The sequence below is a fragment of the Gobio gobio genome, assembly GCF_949357685.1.
Source record: "Gobio gobio genome assembly, chromosome: 22".
Lineage (NCBI taxonomy): Eukaryota > Metazoa > Chordata > Actinopteri > Cypriniformes > Gobionidae > Gobio > Gobio gobio.
The window spans coordinates 41,515,782-41,539,731 of NC_137118.1; the positions used below are offsets into that span (position 1 = coordinate 41,515,782).

At 35.6% G+C, this 23,950-nt stretch overlaps 1 protein-coding gene and 1 long non-coding RNA gene across 2 annotated transcripts; one reads left to right on the forward strand and one right to left on the reverse strand.

The window, feature by feature from the left end:
- Nucleotides 1-1,353: 1,353 nt before the first annotated feature.
- On the reverse strand, nucleotides 1,354-4,227 carry LOC307119052. Its single transcript, XR_013815609.1, has 3 exons — nucleotides 2,057-4,227; nucleotides 1,450-1,927; nucleotides 1,354-1,411 (listed from the first exon to the last, which is right to left on the reverse strand). It is a non-coding gene; the product is annotated as an uncharacterized lncRNA (long non-coding RNA).
- Nucleotides 4,228-18,749: 14,522 nt separating this feature from the next.
- On the forward strand, nucleotides 18,750-21,650 carry il1b (interleukin 1, beta; the record flags this gene model as incomplete). Its single annotated transcript, XM_079804035.1, has 7 exons — nucleotides 18,750-18,886; nucleotides 18,991-19,035; nucleotides 19,192-19,273; nucleotides 19,361-19,538; nucleotides 20,813-20,977; nucleotides 21,181-21,317; nucleotides 21,414-21,650. Exons 2-7 carry the CDS (start codon nucleotides 18,995-18,997, stop codon nucleotides 21,648-21,650), a joined length of 840 nt encoding a protein of 279 aa, XP_079660161.1. The 5' UTR covers nucleotides 18,750-18,886; nucleotides 18,991-18,994.
- Nucleotides 21,651-23,950: the final 2,300 nt, after the last annotated feature.

A 23,950-nucleotide genomic window follows, 5' to 3' on the forward strand; every position in this document is an offset into this window, starting at 1 on the left:
GATCTTTCTCCATAAAATGTCATTGAATGGTGACTACAGCTGTCAGCCTGAAATGGAGAAAAGATATGGATCTGATATTTGTTGCAGTCAACTTAAAATTTAGCGTTAGAATAATTTTCCCAGATTTAACTTGAGAACCCAAATATCCAATGTATCACTAAATACATATTGACAAGTCAATACAAGTTGACTAAACTTAGACAACAGCACAAACACTTAATTTTTTAGGTTTAAGTAATTTTATGACTACTTCATTGACACAATATCATTCTCTATACATATTTCAACTGGAATAACCAAGAAACCATAGCATTATGTCATCAAATCTGAACATAAAGTTTTGAGGGAGAGTCTTTAGGTGAACTATTCCTTTTAGGCCACAGCAGGATTCATTTGAATTTTTTTATGGTTCTGTGAAAGCTTGTTTCCGCCACAGAATAAAACATTTTAAAAGAGAATTCGTGTGATATAAAGTCAGAATTGTGAGTTATGCTGCGTTCATACCAAATGCGAATAGAGCGTCAAAATCACGTCTACCGCGTCTAGTTGGACCATAGACTGTAAAAAAATATGAACTTGACGTCACCCATAGGTTTCTGAAGAGCCGTTTTGAAGCACAAAGTAGCGACGAGCTGGCCGTTGCCATCTTGTCAGCGCGTCACTCCCGGATAATAGAAAATGGGCAAAGAGGCGGGACATGGGTGGAGCTGAGGTGATGCGATGACTAACAGACAGCAGATAAATGGCTATCCACCTGTCACTCAAAGTGGCCACGCCCTTAATTATGCAGGACTTTAAAGCTTTATATAATGTAAACGAATGAGTTATAAAAAAATTCACCCCCTTACAGTTGTCATGAAGGGCAAAATTTGATATATAGACCAAAACCACAATTTGTACCAGGCTTTAAACATGTTTTTTTCTGCTGTAAAGTTGGGCATTTTAACATGGAGGTTAATGAGATTCCCTTCTGGAGCCCACCCTAGTAGCCAGTCGATGAATAGCAGTTTAAGTCACTTCCGTATTGGCTTCAAGTGAAACTGCGGGAGGTTGCCACTTGAGTTGGACGCTTGAACATTTTGAATCCATTCGCACGTGCGTATAAATCGAGCGTTTGAAGCTAAATAGATGCGCTTTCAAGGCGCTCCAGGAGAAAGAGGTCATAAAACACCACTCTCTCTGCCTCTTTTCATTTTCATTGAAAATATATATTAAACATTAATAGCCACACAAATGTGGTCCAGGCAACGCACTACCTACATTATCTTTACTGCATATTTAAATAAAAAAATAAAAGTTATGAAACTTCTCTTTGCCCTCAGTCAAAATGATTTGGCAGACAACAAATTATATACTTAATATCACACAATTCTGATTTTATATCACAATTCTGACTTAATATCACACAATTCTGACTTTATATCTCGCAATTCTGACTTTATGTCGCACAATTCTGACTTTATACCTCACAATTCTGACTTTATATTTCGCAATTCTGACTTTATATTTCGCAATTCTGACTTTATATCTCGCAATTCTGACTTTGTAGCGCACAATTCTGACTTTATATCTCGCAATTCTGACTTTGTAGCGCACAATTCTGACTTTATATCTCGCAATTCTGACTTTGTAGCGCACAATTCTGACTTTATATCACGCAATTCTGACTTTATATCTCGCAATTCTGACTTTATATCTCGCAATTCTGACTTTGTAGCGCACAATTCTGACTTTATATTTCGCAATTCTGACTTTATATCTCGCAATTCTGACTTTGTAGCGCACAATTCTGACTTTATATCACGCAATTCTGACTTTATATCTCGCAATTCTGACTTTATATCTCGCAATTCTAACTTTATATCTCGCAATTTTGACTTTATATCTCGCAATTCTGACTTTATATCACACAATTCTGAGTTTATATCTCGCAATTCTGACTTTATATCACACAATTCTGACTTTATATCACACAATTCTGAGTTTATATCTCGCAATTCTGACTTTATATCACACAATTCTGACTTTATATCACACAATTCTGACCTTATATCACACAATTCTGACTTTATATCACACAATTCTGACTTTATATCACACAATTCTGACTTTATATCACACAATTTATCACAATTGCATGTTTATATCTCTGAGAAAAAGGTCAGAATTGCGAGATGTAAACTCACAATTGTGAGTCACAATATATCTTTTAAAATGTTTTATTCTGTGGCGAAAACAAACTTCCATATGATTCAATGACTCACTCATAAAGACTCACTCATAAAGACACGATGTAACTGAATCTTTATTTGAAGCATCAAGTTACTTTCAAAAGGATTTACTTTATTTTTATTTCGATACCATAGATATCAGTTTATGTCCGAACTTTTATCCCAGTACTTCTGTGATCATTTGAATTATTTTAACACTGAAATAATGATACTGTTTGCTTGGTTGAAAAGTCTGTTTGTAAAGCGCCAACACAGATCTGAATGTTCGCTGCGATCTTTGTCCAAAAGTTTAAAAGACACTGGCGAATCGTTGTCCTTTAAGAGTAAGATCACGTGGGTGTTTGAATCACGATAACGATTAATCGTTAAGCTCTATGCCACAATATGTGCCAATGTAAGTTTATTCACAGGAAACTTGGGAAAGTGGAAAGCTGGATTACATAAAAGATGTGTTAAATGCAGAGGTTTTAGAGATTACTTGGTCCCTTTCTGATTATTTGCTGAAAAACATCATTTCGAGAGTGACATTAAAACTCGCCGCGCTGATTTCTCCGTGATCCCGACCCGTTTTTCACTGCATGCCTGCATCCGGCTGCCTTTCGATTCTGCATCTCAGAAACATTTAGGTGACTATACGCCTTGCATGACTGTAGCGTTGTAGCTAACAGTATAAACGAAAAATATCGAACATTTCCCAAACTGGCACTAACTGACCATTCCATCAGAATAACCTTAGCATTATTAAAAATCACAATGTTGTATTATATTTTGAAACATAGAAACATTGTGTAGATGGTAAATTAAACCCTATTTCTTAATGAGTCTAGAAGTAATACAGATTTTTTGGCATTCCATGGTGTTCTGTTATAATGAATCATATCCGTTCCACTGCTTGTCCTAAAGGAAGATGTTTGAGAATCGAGTTTTTCAACACTAGCGTATTTCGAGTTATGATATTCCAGCCTTCACTACCATTCAAAAGTTTGGGGTCGGAATGTAATGACTAAATAATGAAAGTAATATTGTAAAATATTCCTCTATTGTAATGTTTCAAATGTAATTTATTCCTGTGATCAAAGCTGAATTTTCAGCATCATTACTCCAGTCCTCAGTGTCACATGATCCTTCAGAAATCATTCTAATATGATGATTTGCTACTCATGAAACATTTATGATTATTATCAGTTGATAATTGTTTTCTTTTTTTTCAGGATTCTTTGATGAATAGACTGTTCAAAAGAGCGTTTTTTTTTATTTATATATATATATATGTCAAAAAATGTCTTTAGAATTTCAAAAAATGTTGTTAGTCACTTTTGATCAACTTTTCTTCTTAAAAAAAAATCTTACTGACCCCAAACATTTGAACAGTGGTGTGTTTTGGGTTTTGGGTTTTGTTGCGCAAAGGAAAATGTGAGATTTGAGTAAAAGGAAAGACTTTCTTTGTGTGCAAGAAATTCAAGCCTTCATTTATTCAGTTTTATTGATGCAAACAGTCATGATGTGTCAATTTTTTGTATTTTTCAAGTGTGCAAATTTATGTTGCCTTTATTATAACCCATGTGCTAAAAACTGACCGCACCGATCAGTGTGTGATCCCAAGTAAATATTTTTCTGCTGTTAAAAATCTTGTATTGTTTTTTTGCTGTAAAAGTCAATTTATACGGTTACAAATTGATGAATGTATAATAGGCCTATATAACACACACACACACACACATATATATATATATATATATATATAAAAATCCCTTTCTTGTCTTACTCTATTTATCAAGAGAAAAGCTGGGATATTTTATAGGTTGGAGGTTGTAGAGGAGCAGTTGCAGATGTCAATTATTCAGGTACAAACATAGATGTTACCAGGGATTCAAACACTTTTACTTCTGACGAGCCATTTTTGGTAGTTGAGATTCAAAAAATCTGCTCTGTATTGATATGAGCCGTCAAATGCTCTTGATATCAGCTGTTTCATAGGAAATAAACAAGCCAGTACTAAAATCATTTGTCTTTCATTTTGTATTCTGTTTCCAGTGCGTGTAGCAGAACTCCATAGTAATGACTTCATGTAGATGCTACATTTAATAAATCTAAAGGATCCCAGTATGGTATATTTAAAGGGTCCATTATGTAGAATTCAGAAATCCTTGTTATTAGCGACACCGATGGCCGTTTTGTGAACTGCAGCCAGCAACTTATTGCTCGTGCACACGATTCAAGGCACCGATATAATCTACTCACGGTGAAGTTCTTTTTCGTTGTTTGCTTAGAAGTAAAAATGAGTTGTAAATAGTACCTTTTCTATTAACGAATATACCGACGCCTACTATGGCAAGCCATTTTTAACATTTAATCCTTAAAACGTACTAGTGGCCTACTGGCCTAGTGCTAATTTTTTAGATACTACTGGTATCTATTCCATAAAAGGTCCCGTTTTTCGTGTTTTTTTGAAGCTTTGATTGTGTTTACAGTGTGCAATATAACATGTGTTCATGTTTCATGTGTAAAAAAACACAGTATTTTTCACACAATTTACTTATCTGTATACCGCTGTTTTCACGGTCCTCAAAACGGCCTGAGAATTTCCTCGTTCTATGAAGTCCCTCCTTCAGAAATACGTAACGAGTTCTGATTGTGCCAGCGGTTCCCGTGTTGTGATTCGACAGCAGCTTAGGGCACGTTGCCTGGGAAGGTCACGCCTCTTACCATAACGGGGAGATGAACGCGCTCAAACTACAGCCACTGAAGGCAAAACAAAGGTGATTTGACTCCGGGATGAAAATAACAGCGTCTGATGGCGACAAACGCAACCGAACCGAACCGAACGCAACACTTCCTCTTCTCCACGAGGGAGCAACAAGACCACGCCCCCTTTTTCGCATATTCTTGTGGGCGGAGGTTAGTCGACAAACTGTTCTACTGACGTAATTAAAGCAGGAAGTACAGGGATGTAGTCCAAACTGGCCGTTCGCTGTAGGCTTTGAAAGGGAACTTCTGTTAAATAAAATATCTCGCTTGGCATTGAACTTTGAGCTTTATAATTATACAGGTATTATTTATGCTCTAACAGCAACATTACACACTAACTAAAGTTTGAAAAATGATCACGAAGAACAGGACCTTTAAGTACTAGTACTTAGTCATGAACTAGTGCTTATTATTTACACTGTTAGCAACTGATGTAATTTTTACAATAAATTTTACAACAACGTATTGTATTCACGGTTTTCCTGTAAATGCAAATGCATGACGGGAAATTTTTGGTCAGTCCTGTAATATTATTGTAACTACACTGTAGAAGCGTTCTTTTACAGCAACCGCATAGCATTGTGGGATCGCTGCTGTTTGAATTTCGAAATTTACGCGGCCAGCCGGCCAACGGTACCAGCAGTATTCAACCATTTTTGGAAGAAGGAACATCTCAGGTATGTAACATGACATTTATTTTATAAGTCTATGGATATATTAATACCGGTGATCTGAGTGAGTGCTGTTTGTTTAGTTTGGTCAATTTCCGCGACATTAGCGTTAGGTCCCTTTACTAAAATGAGCTCGCCTCGACTCGCTCGCTCCCGGTAGAAACCTCCTGAACTAACTTCACCGTTAGTTAAGTTGGATAGAGTAAGACGCGAACTTCACCGCTGCCCTGAACGGTCAACACCGAAGGAATCATATAAGTTACTAACGTAGACAAACTCAGCAGCAGCTGTAACACCGCCGCGGGAGTAAATTAGCTGCACATCGGCTCCTAGCTGGATTAACGTTATTTCAGACACGGATTTGTTGTAAATTATATCAGAACCAGAGCCGTTGATCTGAACGTCATCTCATCGGCTCGCCTTGTTACCTCGACGGGTACAGTCACAGTTACCTTACAGCCACAAGGCACGAGATTTTCACAATGGAAAAGCAAACATGGGGAATACAGTTGAGGCGAGCTGAACTAGTAACTAATGGAAAACCACCACAATGACGATAGCTCAAAAAATGTTAGCATCATTAACATTGGCCCACTAGACTAACGTTAGACTGTAAAAATAAACATTAGTAGCCCGGTCAGCTTCCTTAGCTCAGGTTATTATTGCATTGATTACCAGTCAGGCTATTGTAACGTTATTATGACTTCTGTTTTGCTGTCTTGTAATTGACAACAGGTGTGGGTGAAGTCTTGGATGTCTATTAAGTTAATAATGGCAGCAAGACCATCTACATTAAGGCTCATGTGAGTATAACTTGCAAATACACACACACACACTTACTTTGGCTCGTTATCTCTTCCAACAGTTATTTTGTAAATTGTTTGTGCAATACCATTGTGTTGATAATATGGTCTTCACACAGACTATCTATTCAAAATTATTCTAATATTCCATAGACAGTCTGAACCGCTATAGGGAGTTGACTGGCTAACATCCTTTAACTGTTTTAGATGGTGTAGCATACATACAGTATATTACAAATATTTGCCTTTTTTTTTCTTCTGTGTTGAGTGGACCATTTTCTTTGTCTCAAATTATATATGGCTGCCTGGCATACTGTATGAAATATTAAAATAATAGTAATTGGAATTTGCTGTGTAATTTACCTTTTGTAATGTTTACATTTTTATTCCCTAGCCCAATGCCACAGCTGCTGATATCCAGAGAGAGACCCTGCCCAGAACACCTTGCTTAATTGTGCAAGGTATATTCTTCCCTTTTTTGTTTAATAGCACTGTGCTGGAATTCTGCATGCCAACATCGCCACTTGTGTGTGTTTATGTCGTGCAGTTTTCTAGTGCTCTTTTAGTTATCATATTGTAATGCTTTTCAGGAGAGACACTATGCGGACAAGTGGATGATGTCCATGGAACGACATCAACTTGCAGTATCCTAAAGAGGCCTCAAGAACTCTTGAAATTGTCCAAAGGTATGTTTAAACTGTTTACACACTAATAAAGAAAATAGATCTATCATTCTCATATGGAAAGTCCCATTAATCACTTCCTTTTTGTCCAGTATTATTAGGCTCTATGATATACTATATGCATTGATGTCAATAGACAGGTTTCCATCCAACTCATTTGCTCATTAAGTGCATTCGTACAAATTTGGCACACTCAAAAAAAAAACATTCTAATTAGAGAGCATTTCCATCAGCTCTGTTATCTCAACAAAATATCGAGTCAATCCACATAAAAGTTTTTATTCACATTAGAATATTTTATGTGAATTTTTTTCCAGTCAGGATTTCTTTTTCAAATGTACATTAAAAAGTTGGATGGAGACCCAGCTATTGCCATAGTCTGACGGACAGCAGTTTAACATTACGACTTTCATTAATTAATTAATGTCAAATTTGGTGAAGTATGGTTAAGATATTTAGCAGACGCTTTTGTCCAAAGCGACATACAATATACAGTAGATGCATACATACAATGACATATATTGAAGAAAAACAATGTAAAAGCCAATGTAATTCTAAATGTTAAGTTGTTAAAGGGTTAGTTCACCCAAAAAATGTAAATCCTGTCATTAATTCCTCATGTCGTTCCAAACCCATAAGACCTTCGTTCATCTTCAGAACACAAATAAAGATATTTCTGATGAAATCCGAGAGCTCTCTGACCCCTGCATAGACAGCAATGTAACGAACACTTTCAAGGGCCAGAAAGGAAATAAAGACGTCGTTAAAATCTTCCATGTGACTCCAGTGGTTTAACCTTAATGTTATTAAGCCACGAAAATACTTTGTGTGCGCAATAAAACAAAAAAAATTACTTAATTCAACAATTTCTTCTAGCCTGTGTCAGACTCTTACGCTGTTCACATATTGCAAACAGTGCAGCGTTTTCAGAACGCTGGCTTACCATTGGCCGACACTGTTCACGTGAGCACCACGACGAATGTGCACAAGTCGTTCTGCCGTAGAACTAGGAAGTCTAACACAGATGAGAAGAAATTGTTCAATAAAGTCATTTTGTTTGTTTTTTGCGCTTAAAAATAATTATCGTCGCTTCGTAAAATTAAGGTTGAACTACTGGAGTCACATGGAAGATTTTAACGACGTCTTTATTTCCTTTCTGGCCCTTGAAAGTGTTCGTTACATTGCTGTCTATGCAGGGGTCAGAGAGCTCTCGGATTTCATCAGAAATATCTTTATTTGTGTTCTGAAGATGAACGAAGGTCTTATGGGTTTGGAACGACATGAGGAATTAATGACAGGATTTACATTTTTGGGTGAACTAACCCTTTAACAACTTAACATTTAGAATTACATTGGCTTTTACAATGTTTTCTTCAATATATGTCATTGTATGTATGCATCTACTGTATATTGTGTCGCTTTGGACAAAAGCATCTGCTAAATACCTTAACCATACTTTACGACTTTCATTAATTAATTAATGTCAAATTTTGTGATGTTAAACTGCTGTCTGTCAGACTCTTCTGTTAAATAAATGTCCTGCAGGGGAATGAATACCAACTCTAGATAGAACAGACACTTAACGACAATAGCTGGGTCTCCATCCAACTTTTTAATGTACATTTTAACCATTTGAAAAAGAAATCCTGACTGGAAACTGTTCAAATTCACATAAAATATTCTAATGTGAAGTTGTTGTAATATATAAATTGTTAATGTTAAATACATCAAGGTAGTTTTCTTCTATGAGCAAGTAGGAATTAGGTAACTTTTTATTTTTTTACACTGTATTCATCAACAGATATGAAAACGTGAAACTTTTTTTTTTTTTTTTCTCTCTCTCTCCCAGGCGGGCAGCAAAGCAGAGAAGAGACACAGGCTCAACACAACTGTCTGCACCCTCTTAAGAACTCCTGGACTTTTGAGTTGATGGGCTAGTAGTGGTGTGAGCCTTTATAGTAAACCCCCCACCTCCCCCCTGATGATGGGCTCTCTGGACATCTGGAAATGAGCTGGATTCTCCCGTGAGACTGTAATTTTTGTATGAAAAAAAAAAAGTGGATACTTTTATAAGTGTGTAATGTGTTGTTGCATAGTGTGTTAATAAAACAAAGAAAAGAGGCCATTGTATTGTTGTTAATTGCGGAAGACAGAAAATTACAGTATTTTATTGTAATATTTACAAATAACAGGAATATTTCATTGTAATTCTGTCCTGTAAAATTACAGGAAATTCCTGGCAACTGAGTTGCAGTAAATTTACAGGAAATTATAATAAATTACAGCATTTTACTGTAATAATCACAGTAGTATTGCTGTATAAATACAGTACTTTATTGTATTAAAAAAACAGGAAAAATACTGTATCTTACTTGCTGTAAATTTACGGCAACTAGTTGCCAGGAATTTCCTGTAAAATTACAACAAATTTTTAACAGTGTAGGTACTAGTGCCATTTTAAAAGATATTAGTAGTTATTCATTAGATACTAGTACCTATTAAATAGACACTAGTACTTATTCATTAGATATAGTATTTATTTCGATAGTGACTAGTAACTATTCTGTTGTTACCAGGGAACACATTTAAAATGTTTGCCATTGTCTTCAATGAGGATCTGTCATTCAGATATCAACTATTCAGTTCTGATTATATTCCAATTGTGACTTTTTATTAGAGAGTAGGCCTAGTTATTCATTAGGTACTAGTACTTATTTTTTAGATAGTACCTATTACTAGATACTAGTACTTATTCAATAGACACTAGTAACATTTCTTATCTTACTAGTCACAACTGCTTTTTTACTCGTCTTAGGTTATGACTAGTCAGAATGGCCACTGTAGAGTTCAATTAAAAATCTTACTAGAAAAATAAAAAATCTTACTAGTAACATTTGGAATAAATACTAGTATCGAATGAATAGCTACTAGTAGTATCTATTGAATAAGTATTATAGCTAATGAATAAATACTAGTATCTTGAATAAGTACTACTAGTATCTAGTAATAAGGACTAGTATCTACAAAATAAGTACTAATGAATAACTAGTATCTAATAAATACATACACAATTGGAATACATAGCCTACTAGTCAGAACTGAATAGTTGATATCTGAGTGACAGATCCCCATAGAAGAACATTTTAAAATGTGTTACTAACAAAATAATAGTTACTAGTCACTATTAAAATAAGTACTATTATCTAATGAATGAGTGCCGGTATCTAAAATATAAGAACTAGTATCTCAAGAATAACTAGTATCTTTTAAAAAGGTACCATCTAAAGAATAGGCACTAGTACCTAAAGAATAAGCACTAGTGGAATAGTATATAAAAAAAATAGTAGCATTAAGGTAAATACATAGTTTGTTTTAAGGATTAAATGTTAAAACGGCTTGCCATATAGGCTACTTGTTGTGCCTTTGGATGTCAGAATCGGATTGCAAAAAAAAAATGTCTTCATATTTATAATACTGTCGTCGAGAAGACGCTCTGTGAAGCTAAACGCAAATATTATGGTTGCAAGCCACAGACTGGACTGATGAAACCGGAGATGATTAGTCTACTATTAAAGCATTTGATGTAAGCAATAATATTGACTTATGCAGTTCACTGGGGCATAATAGCTTTAAATAATATTTAAACCGAAAACGTTTTATATAGTTAACATTTAAACATAGCCTACTATAGGCCTATATCACAAATCTGAGGGGAAACGGACAGAATATTTTAAATATAATAGTTTATATATTGCATCTCGGATATTTCATCTTAGAATTGTGAAATATAAACTCGGAAATGCAAGAAAAAAATGTTTCAATCATAATTGTAATGTATAAATTAACCGTCATTTTCTGCCACCCGCTAGGCTCCGCCCACAAAACGCGTCATCGATGTTATAGGTCTGGCTGTGAGACTAGTTTGACTTAATCCCTTTAATTGCATGACGCATTAACATTACATTATCCTGTCATTAAATCCACGTCTTTGAAAGGAAGAGAGGCTCTCTCTGGAATGCGTGTAAACGTCACATCCTTTAGAAATTCCCGGCAAAAACATCCCGAGGCTTTCACAGACCACCTAGAAAGTCAGGGAATGTCTTGTTTGTCAAGTTTTGGTACAAGCTGTTCAAACATTGGCGATTAATTAATGAACATGCTTGCATATAGAATCTTGAATTAGGTCATAATCACTGAGGAACATAAATGAAAATGCAATCTTCATTCTGAATAAATCTCAGCAGTTTCAATATACAGTGTTGGACACGTACTTTCTGAATGTCAATGAACCGAGTTCAACTTCTGAGGAAAGATCATAAATCATGACTAGATACAGACAATTGATCTAATGCAATGATGTTGCATTTCAGCGTGAGAATGGTCCAAATGATCACTGTTATTGTGCACATTGTCAAGATGGGTTGCTGTACACCTGTAACATTAAGCATGATTTTTTTTTTAACATAATACATGTTTGGGGATTTTTGTTACAATGTTTCAGAACATTAATTCACTTTTTTTTTTATTTCAAGGAAGATGCAGTCAACATTATAATATTTAAAATAATTATTGTGTGAATACAAACATTTGAGCCTTTTTATGAATGACTCTTTAATCTGTAAGCATTATAGGTTATTATGCATTATTTATCTATGAGTAGTCCTGGTGTGGCTTGGTTTTTTTTACAGCCCTATGACCAATGCAACTTCCTTTTACCAGCACGCAAATGACATAAGACCATATTTGGACGTGGAAGTACATATATGGTCATGTCAATCTCCTATTCTGAAATTAAGTGCAGCATCTGTGTATGCATATGCAACCGCTCAAAAGTTCACCACGGCTCCATATTTGATCAAAAATACAGTGAAAACTGTAATGTTGTGAAATATTAACATTTTACACTGTAAAATGTCATTTATTCCTGTGATCAAAGCTGAATTTTCAGCATAATTAGTCTTCAGTGTCACATTCAATCCAATCAGTGTCAATCATTCTAATATGATGAATATTATGATTATCAATGTGGAAAACAATTTTGCTGCTTAATATTTTTGTGGAATATGATGTTTTTTCCAGGATTCTTTGATGAATATTATTTGTTTTATTTGACACATAAATCTTTTTGACATTATATATGTCTTTACTGTCACTTTTGATTAATTGAATGCATACTTGCCGAACAAAAGTTTTTATTTCTTTTAAAAATAAAATAATAAAAATTTTCCTGACCCCAAACTTATGAATGGCAGGATTTCATCAGTAACATTTTTATCAAATATTAGAGCTGATACTAACACATGTTATTTTCATGTTATTTTATCCCTCTTTCTTCCTTCACACACCCATTTAGATCCCTGGCTGAAATGTGACTATATTAGTTTGAGGCTATACCCTACCTGATGCAACACCTGTTATGCTTCCGATAATACGCACAGTAGGACGATCACAGGAAGGAGTCGTGTGATCACAGGAAGGCCTTACAGAAAGTGGCAAACTTGATAGACTGGCTAAAACAGGTGTGGACACATCACTGTTTATGTCTGTTTCACAATTTCCTGTGCATTTTCCTACTACTGTTTACAAACGTGTGTCATGTTGTCTGACCTAATTGCAAGTTAATAAACATACAGTCATATTATCTTATACTAATACAGCACAGATGCTTATCAGCCGGTGTGTTCTCCTCAGTGTGAGGTTAATGCAGCTGGTTTCAATGTTTTATAGGTCTAGCACCATTACAGATCCTCAATGAGGAAGTTGCATAAGTGCAGAAATTCTGCTGTAGACTCCGGCGCCGCAAACCACCCTTTTGTTTCAGTGAGTGAATGGGGATTGCCTAACAAAAATCCTCACTTTTGAATGATATATTTTCTTAATAACCTAATTTTGGATATTCTTTCACTGGATTAGGTAATTCATTCATCTTGAACTTTTTCTGTTTTTGACATCTGAAAACGAAAGTCCAAAAGATCACGCATCTCTTACATTAACATCTATTGTTGAATCAGATATTTTACAAGTAGGCCTAATTAAAGTCACCATGAAATCAAAATTGATCATTTGTTATGGAATATTGCAGTATTCATTATAGGGATGCACGATGTATCGGCAGATATATGTTCATTTTTGGCTTTTTAAAACATTTTATACTGTGAGTATATGTTTATAATGAGGTCTACTTGTGACGTTCGCGTGGTTTTTACATTCAAAAACATAAATAAGTAATAGGCTATTTTTTTCTGCCCTGGTTTTGAGCCTCTCTCCTGGAACTCTCTGTTTTTATGGGCGTGCGCAGTGAAGACTTGGAAGTAAACGGCCACTGCTATGATTGGCTTTGCATATTTCATGAGCTTCGGCTCCCCCATGAGTACACGTGAGGCATTGTTTTGAAAGGCAACCGGAATGATTCGTCCCTCAGGGCTCGCAAAATGTCTTTATCAAACAAACACAATAATTGATCTCTCATCCACCTGCAATTAATATGAATGCTATTTTATATTACTTAGCCCCCTTAAAGAGTGTGAGATATACTACTTATCCAGGTGGATATAACCACGAACCGTGCATCACTAACACACACGCACTCACGCGCCAAGTACGTTGCAGACAGCATGATCAAAACTTCCGTGCGATTGTATTTTTCCTTCAAATATCAAGTCAAGAGAGTGAACAACGCACATCAAGAAAGGAATGTTATTTCACTATTTAAAATGATAATATGTATTGGTAGCCTGTCTGGAAAACACGTAGCCCCAGGACGTTGGGCTTTGCGAGCCCTGTGACAGTGGTAAGTATGTTTAGTTAGACATGTACGCAATGTAACATAGTATTTGATCTGTACCAATGCAATACTATCACATATAAAAACATGGTTTACTCACACAAGTGTGTCGCTTCATTCATTCATGAAATCTCATCCTGTCTGCAAATCCAGTCTCTTGTTTACAAACGAATCTGTGGTGAAATTAACATACGTGTTATCCAATTGAGCTGGATATTCATTAAAAATAACGTTCAACCACACATTTCCAATATTAGAATCCGAAGGAAGCTCACTGTGTTCTTCCACAACCAGGCACAGCGCAATATCTTGCTATCTCCGGCATGTTTATTGCTCGGTAGCGCGATCAGTTTAGCTCCACGAGTCGGTGGGCGGGGCTACAGAATCAGGCGTACTATTGAGGCGGCGTTTCACCACACGATGACGTCAAGGTGTGGCACATTCTGAGATCAGGCGTTTTCTGGGTCTGGTGTCAATAAAAGCTTTTTTTTTACTAACAAGGAAGTTTTCAGCTCTGAAACTTACAGAATATTCCTAGATCACGATTAACTTTTATATATCAAAGGCTGAATGAAAAGTTGATTTATCAATTCATGATCCCTTTAATGCTATCATTATCGACCCGATAAGAAAATGTGGCCGATATATTAAAGTCGATAGATAATGTTTTATTTCGATCAGCTGAGACACTTCAGAAATGCACTGTTCACCATGATGGTTTAGAATTGCTTGAAAAATGAATGTAATCACTTCAAAAAAGGAACTCTGTCATATAGGCTACTTATAATGAGAACATAATTGTGGGGCTTTTAATGGTGAGACATTTGTTTTTGTAATCAGGCTCTCAAAAATGATATAACATTTTAGATTTATCGGCTAATATATCGGTTATCGGCTTTCAAATATAAAGAATTATCATATCGGCCAAAATGTAATATTGGTACATCGCTAATTTGATATGATTTACCCATGTACATTATTTTTTTATTCATGTGCCCTCATAATCTTTAATCAGAATAACTTCCCCTCTCTTTTTCAGCAACATCACTTCCCCTGATGACGTGTTTACTCACTCACATGAGATCAAATAGCAATAGCATACCACAACCATCCAATCAATTCCCCATGGACAAAATCAAGTCCCGCCCTACAGTTTTTCTTGTTTGAGAAGCCGTTTCACCTGGATATACGTCACAGTAGGGTAGAAAAGATACAACTTCCGTTTAAAGCCACAATATGTAATTTTTCCCCGCTAGAGGTCGCTTATTCAAAACAAGTGTAGCTTGATGACGCCTTGATTTCACTGAGTTTTTATTATGCCGCAGACGACCATGCATACGCATTGCTGTTTTATCATATTAGATACATTTGAGTATGTTGAAAGTTATGTTATAATGTTACTCTGTGTGTTAGGCTACTATGAGACACTTGTTGCACACTGCAGTAAGCTATATTGATATTAGGCGTGGTAAAACATGGTACTTGTGATAAATCATGAAAATATGATTTAAACAATAAGACTAACTGTGTTGAGCTGTATAACATTGATTCGTTTTCTGTCGATTAATGTATCCAAACAGTTGCTCACCTGTCTAACAAAACACATAATATATTAAAGCGCCTTTGGTGTTTCCATGGAAATCTGAGGGTAGGTATGATAGGCGGCGGTCTGTGTCATGGTTCAATTTGCTTATTTCTCTGAATTGAAACATTCTTGGGAATCTTACATATTGTGCCTTTAATGCCGACTTTAAGCCCTATTTACTATTATCACTAATAATATTTATTTGCCATGGTTTTCTCTGCACACACAGTTATTAAAAACGAAAAAGGTGTTTTGTATTTTTATGACTTCTAAAAAAAAGATTTGATCTTAAAATGCGTTCTGTCCACATATTGTTCATCATCAGCATTTCATATACATTCTGTCAGCCCGATTTTTGTGTTCGCACGGACCACAGCGCATACACAAGTGATTCGAAAACAAAAGTCCACTAGATAGTGAGCATGCATGCGCTTACAAAACATCTAATGATAAATTGTATGTTTTTAATGTTAACTTTGTTTAAATACTTTGGTCATACTTCAAGAATGTTTAATGAAATTTTATATAATTAAAAGATCAGATAATTAAAAGAGCAGTTTCATGTATTGTTCAAGAGACATTTCCCAGACAGCAATAGTGTGGGCCCAGATCCAGGCCACAGGTACATGTGGATTCCATGGGTACCAGATGTGGGCCGAATCTGGGCCGACACTATTGTTGTCTGGGTTAGAAAGTAATTAGCAATATGTAATGCAATACTTTTTAGAGAGAGTAATTAGTAATCCAATCACACTTTTGAACATGTAATTAGTAGCTAGGAATGAATTACTTTTTTAGAGTCACTTACCCAACACTACACTAGACAATACGAAGGAAGAAAATGAAAAATGAAAGAACATTATTAATACCCTAATAATGCTAAAATATCCACATTGAAAATCTGTGATCTGACATTTTAGTCAGAAATGTGTGTCATTAATCATGTGAACTTTTCTTGTAAATGTCTCAGTTCAACTTTTCACTCATACTGTTGTGGAGATGATATATTTTATAGAAACATGCAAAACCCCACTGAATGAGGACAACACATGACACAATTTAAAAACTCATCTTTCTCTATAATGGACACTTTCTGCAGCCACTGCTGTTTGACCTTTGAATGTGATATTATGGGATGTTATCACAATCTTGCAGCAGGGCCTGAATCATTGCCTCTTCAGGGGATCACTCCAAGTGTGGGTATCTGAAGGTCAGAGTACACTCTAAAAAATGCTTGGGTTGAAAATTGATAAATTGGGTTGTTTTAAGCAAACATTTAACCCAAACGCTGGGTTTGTCCATTTTCAACCAGCATTTTTAACGGCCATGCCGAAAGCTTAAATTTCTTTCACATACTAGAAAATCTCAAAAATTAGTGTAAAAGTGTTTGCTCTTTTTGCCACAGACCGGGGCTAGTTGTCACACAGGTTACCCAAGTCTAATGTTTTCAGTTTCATATGTACTTGTTTTCATGTGATGCGTAGTTCTTAACTGTTGCAAATTAGGATAATTTTTGCAGACCAAAATTTAAGTTACATCATATTATTGCTAAAGCTGTTGCTAAAGCACCAAATGACCACAAAAGTGAAGAAAACAACCAACTGACGTAATCACAATTTTTGTTGCTGATCAAAACAATGGGTTGAGTTTTACTGTAATGTTTTTGCAAAAAAAAAAAAAAAAACATTTAAAAAGCCTGTAATAGGCTGTTTAATGGCAGGTTTTCATCACAACTTACCCCATTTAGTGTGACAACATGAACTGTACTTTCTTCCTGGATGAGGGACATATTCGGATTTGAAATATAAACTATTTCTAAGAAACATTCACATAAATGCATCACAGAGTTTTGATCTTATTGCATTATGCGTATACATTTTTCTTTAATCATGCAAATGGGTAGTTGACAAATAAGCAGTAAAAAATTGTCTCTTTTTTTGTTGGTAAAACACCACTTTTGAGGAAAAAACGCTTAGTTGTTACGCATAGTATAAAGTCTGATGTTTGAAAAAATAAGGGGTCGCTAAACTTTGAATTCTTTCACTGTTTTTTCAACATTTTTACTGAAATGTGTCCTATGGTGTGGCATAGAAAGAATTAAGAATTTACAACACAAATTAACACTTTTATAGTGGTTCCAAAAAAAGTTAAATATTTGAACAATTCTGAGACCAAACCTTACCATGTGCTCATGTCGTAACATGGCCTTGAATGGGGTCCTTCAACTAATTAAACTTGTCAGTGGCATTGCCTGATTTAAAATCAGGATATGGCATCACACCAGAGGATGTGGTTTTCAGTGACAAAATGTATCAAGTTCCTATGCCTTTAGAAATATATGAGGAACAAAAGTTATTGTAATTTACTAAAATAGACACTAGTAAAATTATACCTGAGATATTTATTAATATTTGTATGCATTTCTCGTTCATTTATAAAAGTTATTCACTGAACCATGCTTGAGACAGTCACACCAAAGGACAATTTTGAGATTTTGGCTCAAAAATGTAAAAAAAATCTAAAGACAAAGCAGTTTTAATATCATGCATTTTAAATGATGACGATACTAATTATATTCATTTTTATCTTGTATGACAGTGGAAAAGTCATAACTTGCCTGACATGTTGTCTTGAATTTAATATTTTTTATTAGTAGTTATTAAAAAAATAACTTTCTTTTATGGTTTTCATGTCACATAAAAATGCTACTTGCAATTTAATTCATGTGTTAATACTTTTTAAAAACGAATGATTCTCGTTATAGTAAAGAAATAATAGTAAAATACAATGGCAACATTTATATTTCAAGAATTTTAAATTTAAGACTTTAAGACTTTTTTCTCTTTTACAATAGACTGCGCCACACAAAATATAGCAAATTGGCTTTTAATTAGGTGAAAACAGGATCATAATAGAAGGATTGAATTTAAGTTTTCTATGTTTGAATGGCCTTTTTGATGTATTTTGAATGAATTATTAGATCCGGACAACATCATGAGCATTGCGTGGGAGTGCACGTGAGTTTGAGCACAACCTAGCGTCCTGAAATTCTTTTTCTCAGGAGGAAGGTAAAATAATTATGTTTAATAGTTTTCTGTCTATTAAACTATGCGACAAAGAACAAAGAAAAGTAAGTTTCCGTGAGTTGCTTTGCGTCTTAAAGGGATTTGCCACCATAAAAACGTGCCTCACCTGCTCTGATTTGTCCGATATGTCGAAAAACTGTTAACTTCACTTCCTCATCAGGGGAAATTCCCGCTGTAGGAGAATGATATAAAAGGAACACTTCTTCTGTCACTCGACATCAAACCAAAGACTCTCACAAGAGAAGCAACCACCTTCTCCAAGAATTCAAGAGAGAGAGACTCAACTGAACGACTGGTATGTGGCGTGCAATTGTATCTTTGGCATCTTTTAAGTCAGTTTTTTATCAGATAAAGTTGATTATTTTCTCAATGTTTAAACAGTTTTGTCCTTTATTTTAGAACGATGGCATTGGACGGATACGACATAACTTTGGCCTGTTATGAGTAAGTATTACCAGATCAAACGTTTTTATATTATTTGTATTATTGCGTTATCAGTCAGCTCTCGATGACGCAATGACGCTTCGTTTACTTCTTGAATTTGCTTTGCTTTTATTTTAATCTCGTCTGATTTATATCTTCGATTTGTTTCCTAAACAGCTCATCTGAGACAGACAGTGCAATTTACTCTGACAGCGCCGAGTCTGATGAGATGGACTGCCCTGATGTACCAGCAGCCATGGTGAGTTGCTATCAAATATGCTTCTAGACGTGGTCTAATTAAAAGCAAGTCATCTCAAACATAGCTTTAAAAATCATTTCTCTCCAGCGCTGCCAATGCAACATGCACGAAGGCATCAAATTGGAAATGTGGAGGCATTCCTCCGGCATGAAGTCTGTGGTGAACATTGTCATTGCTCTGAAGAGGATGAAACCCATGAAACCCAAGTCTTCCAAGTTTGGGAAAGCAGAGGCGCTCAACTTCTTCAGGGACAGTGTGATCCAAGGTACCACTACCAAACTTTTTTATGCAGCTAAAACTAGCTTCTGTACTAGATTTGTACATTGACTGACTGGTAGAACTGGTAAACCACATCTGGTCAAGATGGTTAGAGCTTGTAGGCCACAACAAACCAGATTCTGTGTTCCAGTTACCATATGACCTAGTTTGTCCAGTGAAACCACAATAATATTATGCATTTGCAATACCATACTAAAGGATAATAGTGGAACTATTGAACCAAAACTGAACTGTATCATGACTTTTATCTTTCTCAAGCAGCTTTACAGCAACATTTGAATATTTCTAATATTAGCGGACTATGTTTCCAATTATCAGAGTAAGATACGATACAAGCAATTATGATTATTCTCTAAGTATTCTGGTTATTTCTACCGCCATTTATTCACATGCATCTAACTTCACAAATGAGGAACTTGCATATAATAGGTGTGTTACGAAACCCTTTCTTTAGACGTATTGGACCATCATAATACTGCATTATATCCATGTCGCGCAATATGTACTCGGTTTCTTCGGAACCCCAAAAATATGATGCCTTCTTTACCATTATGTTTACTAATCTGCGCATGATAACGTCTACAAGCAGAGTGGAATAGATGCGATTTTGTAGGCTGCGTCTGAAATCAAATACTCTCTTGAGTAGGTACTTATTTTGAGTAAGCAATTGACAGCTAAAAACGTAAGTTCTGTATAGTACGACGGACTACATTCGCCATGTTGCCCTTATCATGCCACTATCATTCACAAGTCCTCTCTCCCGTGGCCTCATCATGGGATATTAAAGTGTCCATCATATGCCGGATTAATAGATAATCCGGCTACTTTAACCTAATCTTTTATGAGTACTTTGAATTCGGATATACTACTCTTATCACACAGTTTTTCACCTACTATATAGTAAGGAAGAGTGAAGAGATTTCAGATGCAGCCATTTGCAGTACATGCCTTTTTATTGCGATTTAAAATGCACCACGTTACTACGATTATGAGTTTAATACGCATCAATTTGATCTAAGTATTGTTTACATGAGGTAAATCACTATTTCCTAAATCTCATTAGTCACATTATTAAGGTTAAAAAGGTTACTCTCCGGTTTAAAGCTGCTTTGAAAGTATCTGTACTGTACAAAGTGATTTGACTTGAATATCAAATTGACCTAAAAGGGGATTTGATAACCAAAATGTTTAAGCATTTGCTCTTTTTTTTTTTTTTTTTTTTGGTTGGTGATGTTCACTAATGTCTTTTTACTTCCACAGAGCGTCGGATGAATCGAATTGCGGCATCAACACCATCTTACACCAAGCAAAGCAAGGTCTTGCAGTGCAACGTTTGTGATCAGTTCAAGAAGAATCTGGTGCAAAGCGGCGGATCTGCCCAATTGATGGCTGTGACGCTGAGAGATGGAAACAATCAATACAAAGGTAAATCTCAACACTCTTAGAAAAAAAGTTTATAATGGGGTTCTTAACTCAATCAATGGCAAAAGGTTCTATACAAGGGAGAAGAGTTTGTTTTTTAATGGGTTATTTCACATTTTTGATAACCCTTTCTGAGCTTTCACATTTAAACACAACTTCAGAAATTTGACATTTCCCTCTTAACCTACACATTTCCCCCCCCCCAGTTCAATTCAGTCTGTCAACGTATGCATCTCCGACTCCCAACCCGAATGCATCCCAGCCTGTGTGCCTGGCCATCTCCAGTAGCAATTTCTACCTTGCTTGTACCATGGTTGGTTCTTCCCCCCACCTGACCTTGAAGGTTTGTTCACCACACCAAGTTCCACAACCTTCCCCCCCAATTTCCCCCCCCCCACTTTATGAAGTAAGGATTTAATCCCCTTATTTTTCTTTTTAGGAGATCACTGGAACCCTAAACACCATTAAAGTCGGTGACTCGAATGACAACCTCCTGTTCTTCAAGAAAGAGACCGGCATGGCCAATAACACTTTCGAATCTGTTAAATATCCTGGATGGTTTATAAGCACTGCTTATGAAGATTACGAGCCGGTGGAAATGTGCCAGATGACCAGTACAGCAAGTGGCAGAATCACAAACTTCACGCTGGAGAAGAAACAAGTAATCCAGAGTTAAGAGTCCGATTTTGATTCTGTAACTGTTTTTAAAGGGTATGTACCAAGTACAGTTTATAATCTGGATTTATTTATTGTTTCAAACCTTTTCAGACTTGATGTGTTCAGGCCGCTGTTAGACTCCTGCACATCTTTTTGCACTATGTGAAGATTTTATTGTGGTAATGGTAAATTCACATTGAATTATTTTTCCAAGTAAGATTGTTTATTTATATCCATCATTTGTAATTATTTTATTTAATATTTAATATTTTATATGTAATTTAAATCAAACTTGTTTTGCACATGATTTGTCTTATGAAATAAACCTATGAAACGTTACATGGTGTTCGAGTTGATCAGTTCCTCAGAGCTAGAGTTCTATATTCAAACTTGGGATGCTAAATTATTTAACATAAAAAAAAAAAGACATGATAAAGGTTGATCATTTACTCCCTTCCAAACATGTGGGGATATGTTTTTCCAAGCATACATTTGAATCACTTAAAAATCCATATTTATTGAATAAATTATAAATATTAATATATATTGTTATTGTCTTGTTTAAAGGAATTTGAGTATGGTTTGAGTTCCTTCTTGGTACCTGCTCTGGTCCTACAAAATTAGAAAATAAAACTTGAGCGCCGCCGTGTGATCGAAATAATCATTGCACATTGATTCAGACACCAGATCTAATCTTTTACTAGTAGGTGCAGGACATTCTAGTTCATTTTAGTGAGGATGGCAAAATAAAGTAAACTGTGACATATTATACCCAAAAATTCTTCATACAGTGACTACCAGTAAAATTGATAATTTGGGACCAAATTGTTCAGACACTTTGACCTGACCGTGTTTTGCTGAATTGATTTTTCTTTAATTGCTAATGCGACCTTTTACACCACAGACTGAACAAAATGAAGCATTGCTTGCTAATTGGTTGATCTAAATTGGTATTATCTAATTGTGTACTTAAATTTAACCGCTGATTGGTTGATTGTAATCCATTACACACCTTTCTATCAACGTTATCTGACATTATCCAGATGAATTTGTTCTGACACAGTTTAACTCATTGTCACTGTAAAATCCAACAGTTGTTACTTACTAAGACTTTTTAGTTAACTTTACTTAATGTCCAATCATTTGCTGAACTTACTTAAAACAATTTAGTAATCTGAACTATTTGAAAACCCAAGTAACCATTACTTGACTGGTTTGAGTACCATTTTGCCAAAGCAAAAAAGAAAAAAAAAACAGCAGGGCAAAAGGTTTTTGAGGCGGGGCAATTCTTAATAGAGAACTTTTCACTAATTTCCTTCACTTCTGTAGTCATTGTTCTTCTTAGTTGCATTCACTCAGTTTCCAGTCATCTTGAATGTTATTGACAATCCAACAAAATATTTTGGAAGAACGTCACATAAGTTGACTTCTTAAATTTATGTTGATTTCCTAAAATTTCTCACCATTATGGTGATTAGTGTGTTCCCTTTGGTTCCTAAAATTTCATTTATATTATTGTAATTCTCATCCTATTGTTGCAACAAGAAATCACAGTTCTTTGATTTCAAAGGAAGATAAGTAATATGTAATATATACAGTGAGGAAAATAAGTATTTGAACACCCTGTTATTTTGCAAGTTCTCCCACTTAGAAATCATGGAGGGGTCTGAAATTGTCATCGTAGGTGCATGTCCACTGTGAGAGACATAGTCTAAAAAAAAAAAACATCCAGAAATCACAATGTATGATTTTTTTTTACTATTTATTTGTATGATACAGCTGCAAATAAGTATTTGAACACCTGAGAAAATCAATGTTAATATTTGGTACAGTAGCTTTTGTTTGCAATTACAGAGGTAAAACGTTTCCTGTAGTTTTTCACCAGGTTTGCACTGCAGGAGGGATTTTGGCCCACTCCTCCACACAGATCTTCTCTAGATCAGTCAGGTTTCTGGCCTGTCGCTGAGAAACACAGAGTTTGAGCTCCCTCCAAAGATTCTCTATTGGGTTTAGGTCTGGAGACTGGCTAGGCCACGCCAGAACCTTGATATGCTTCTTACAGAGACACTCCTTGGTTATCCTGGCTGTGTGCTTCGGGTCATTGTCATGTTGGAAGACCCAGCCTCGACCCAGCTTCAATGCTCTAACTGAGGGAAGGAGGTTGTTCCCCAAAATCTCGCAATACATGGCCCTGGTCATCCTCTCCTTAATACAGTGCAGTCGCCCTGTCCCATGTGCAGAAAAACACCCCCAAAGCATGATGCTACCACCCCCATGCTTCACAGTAGGGATGGTGTTCTTGGGATGGTACTCATCATT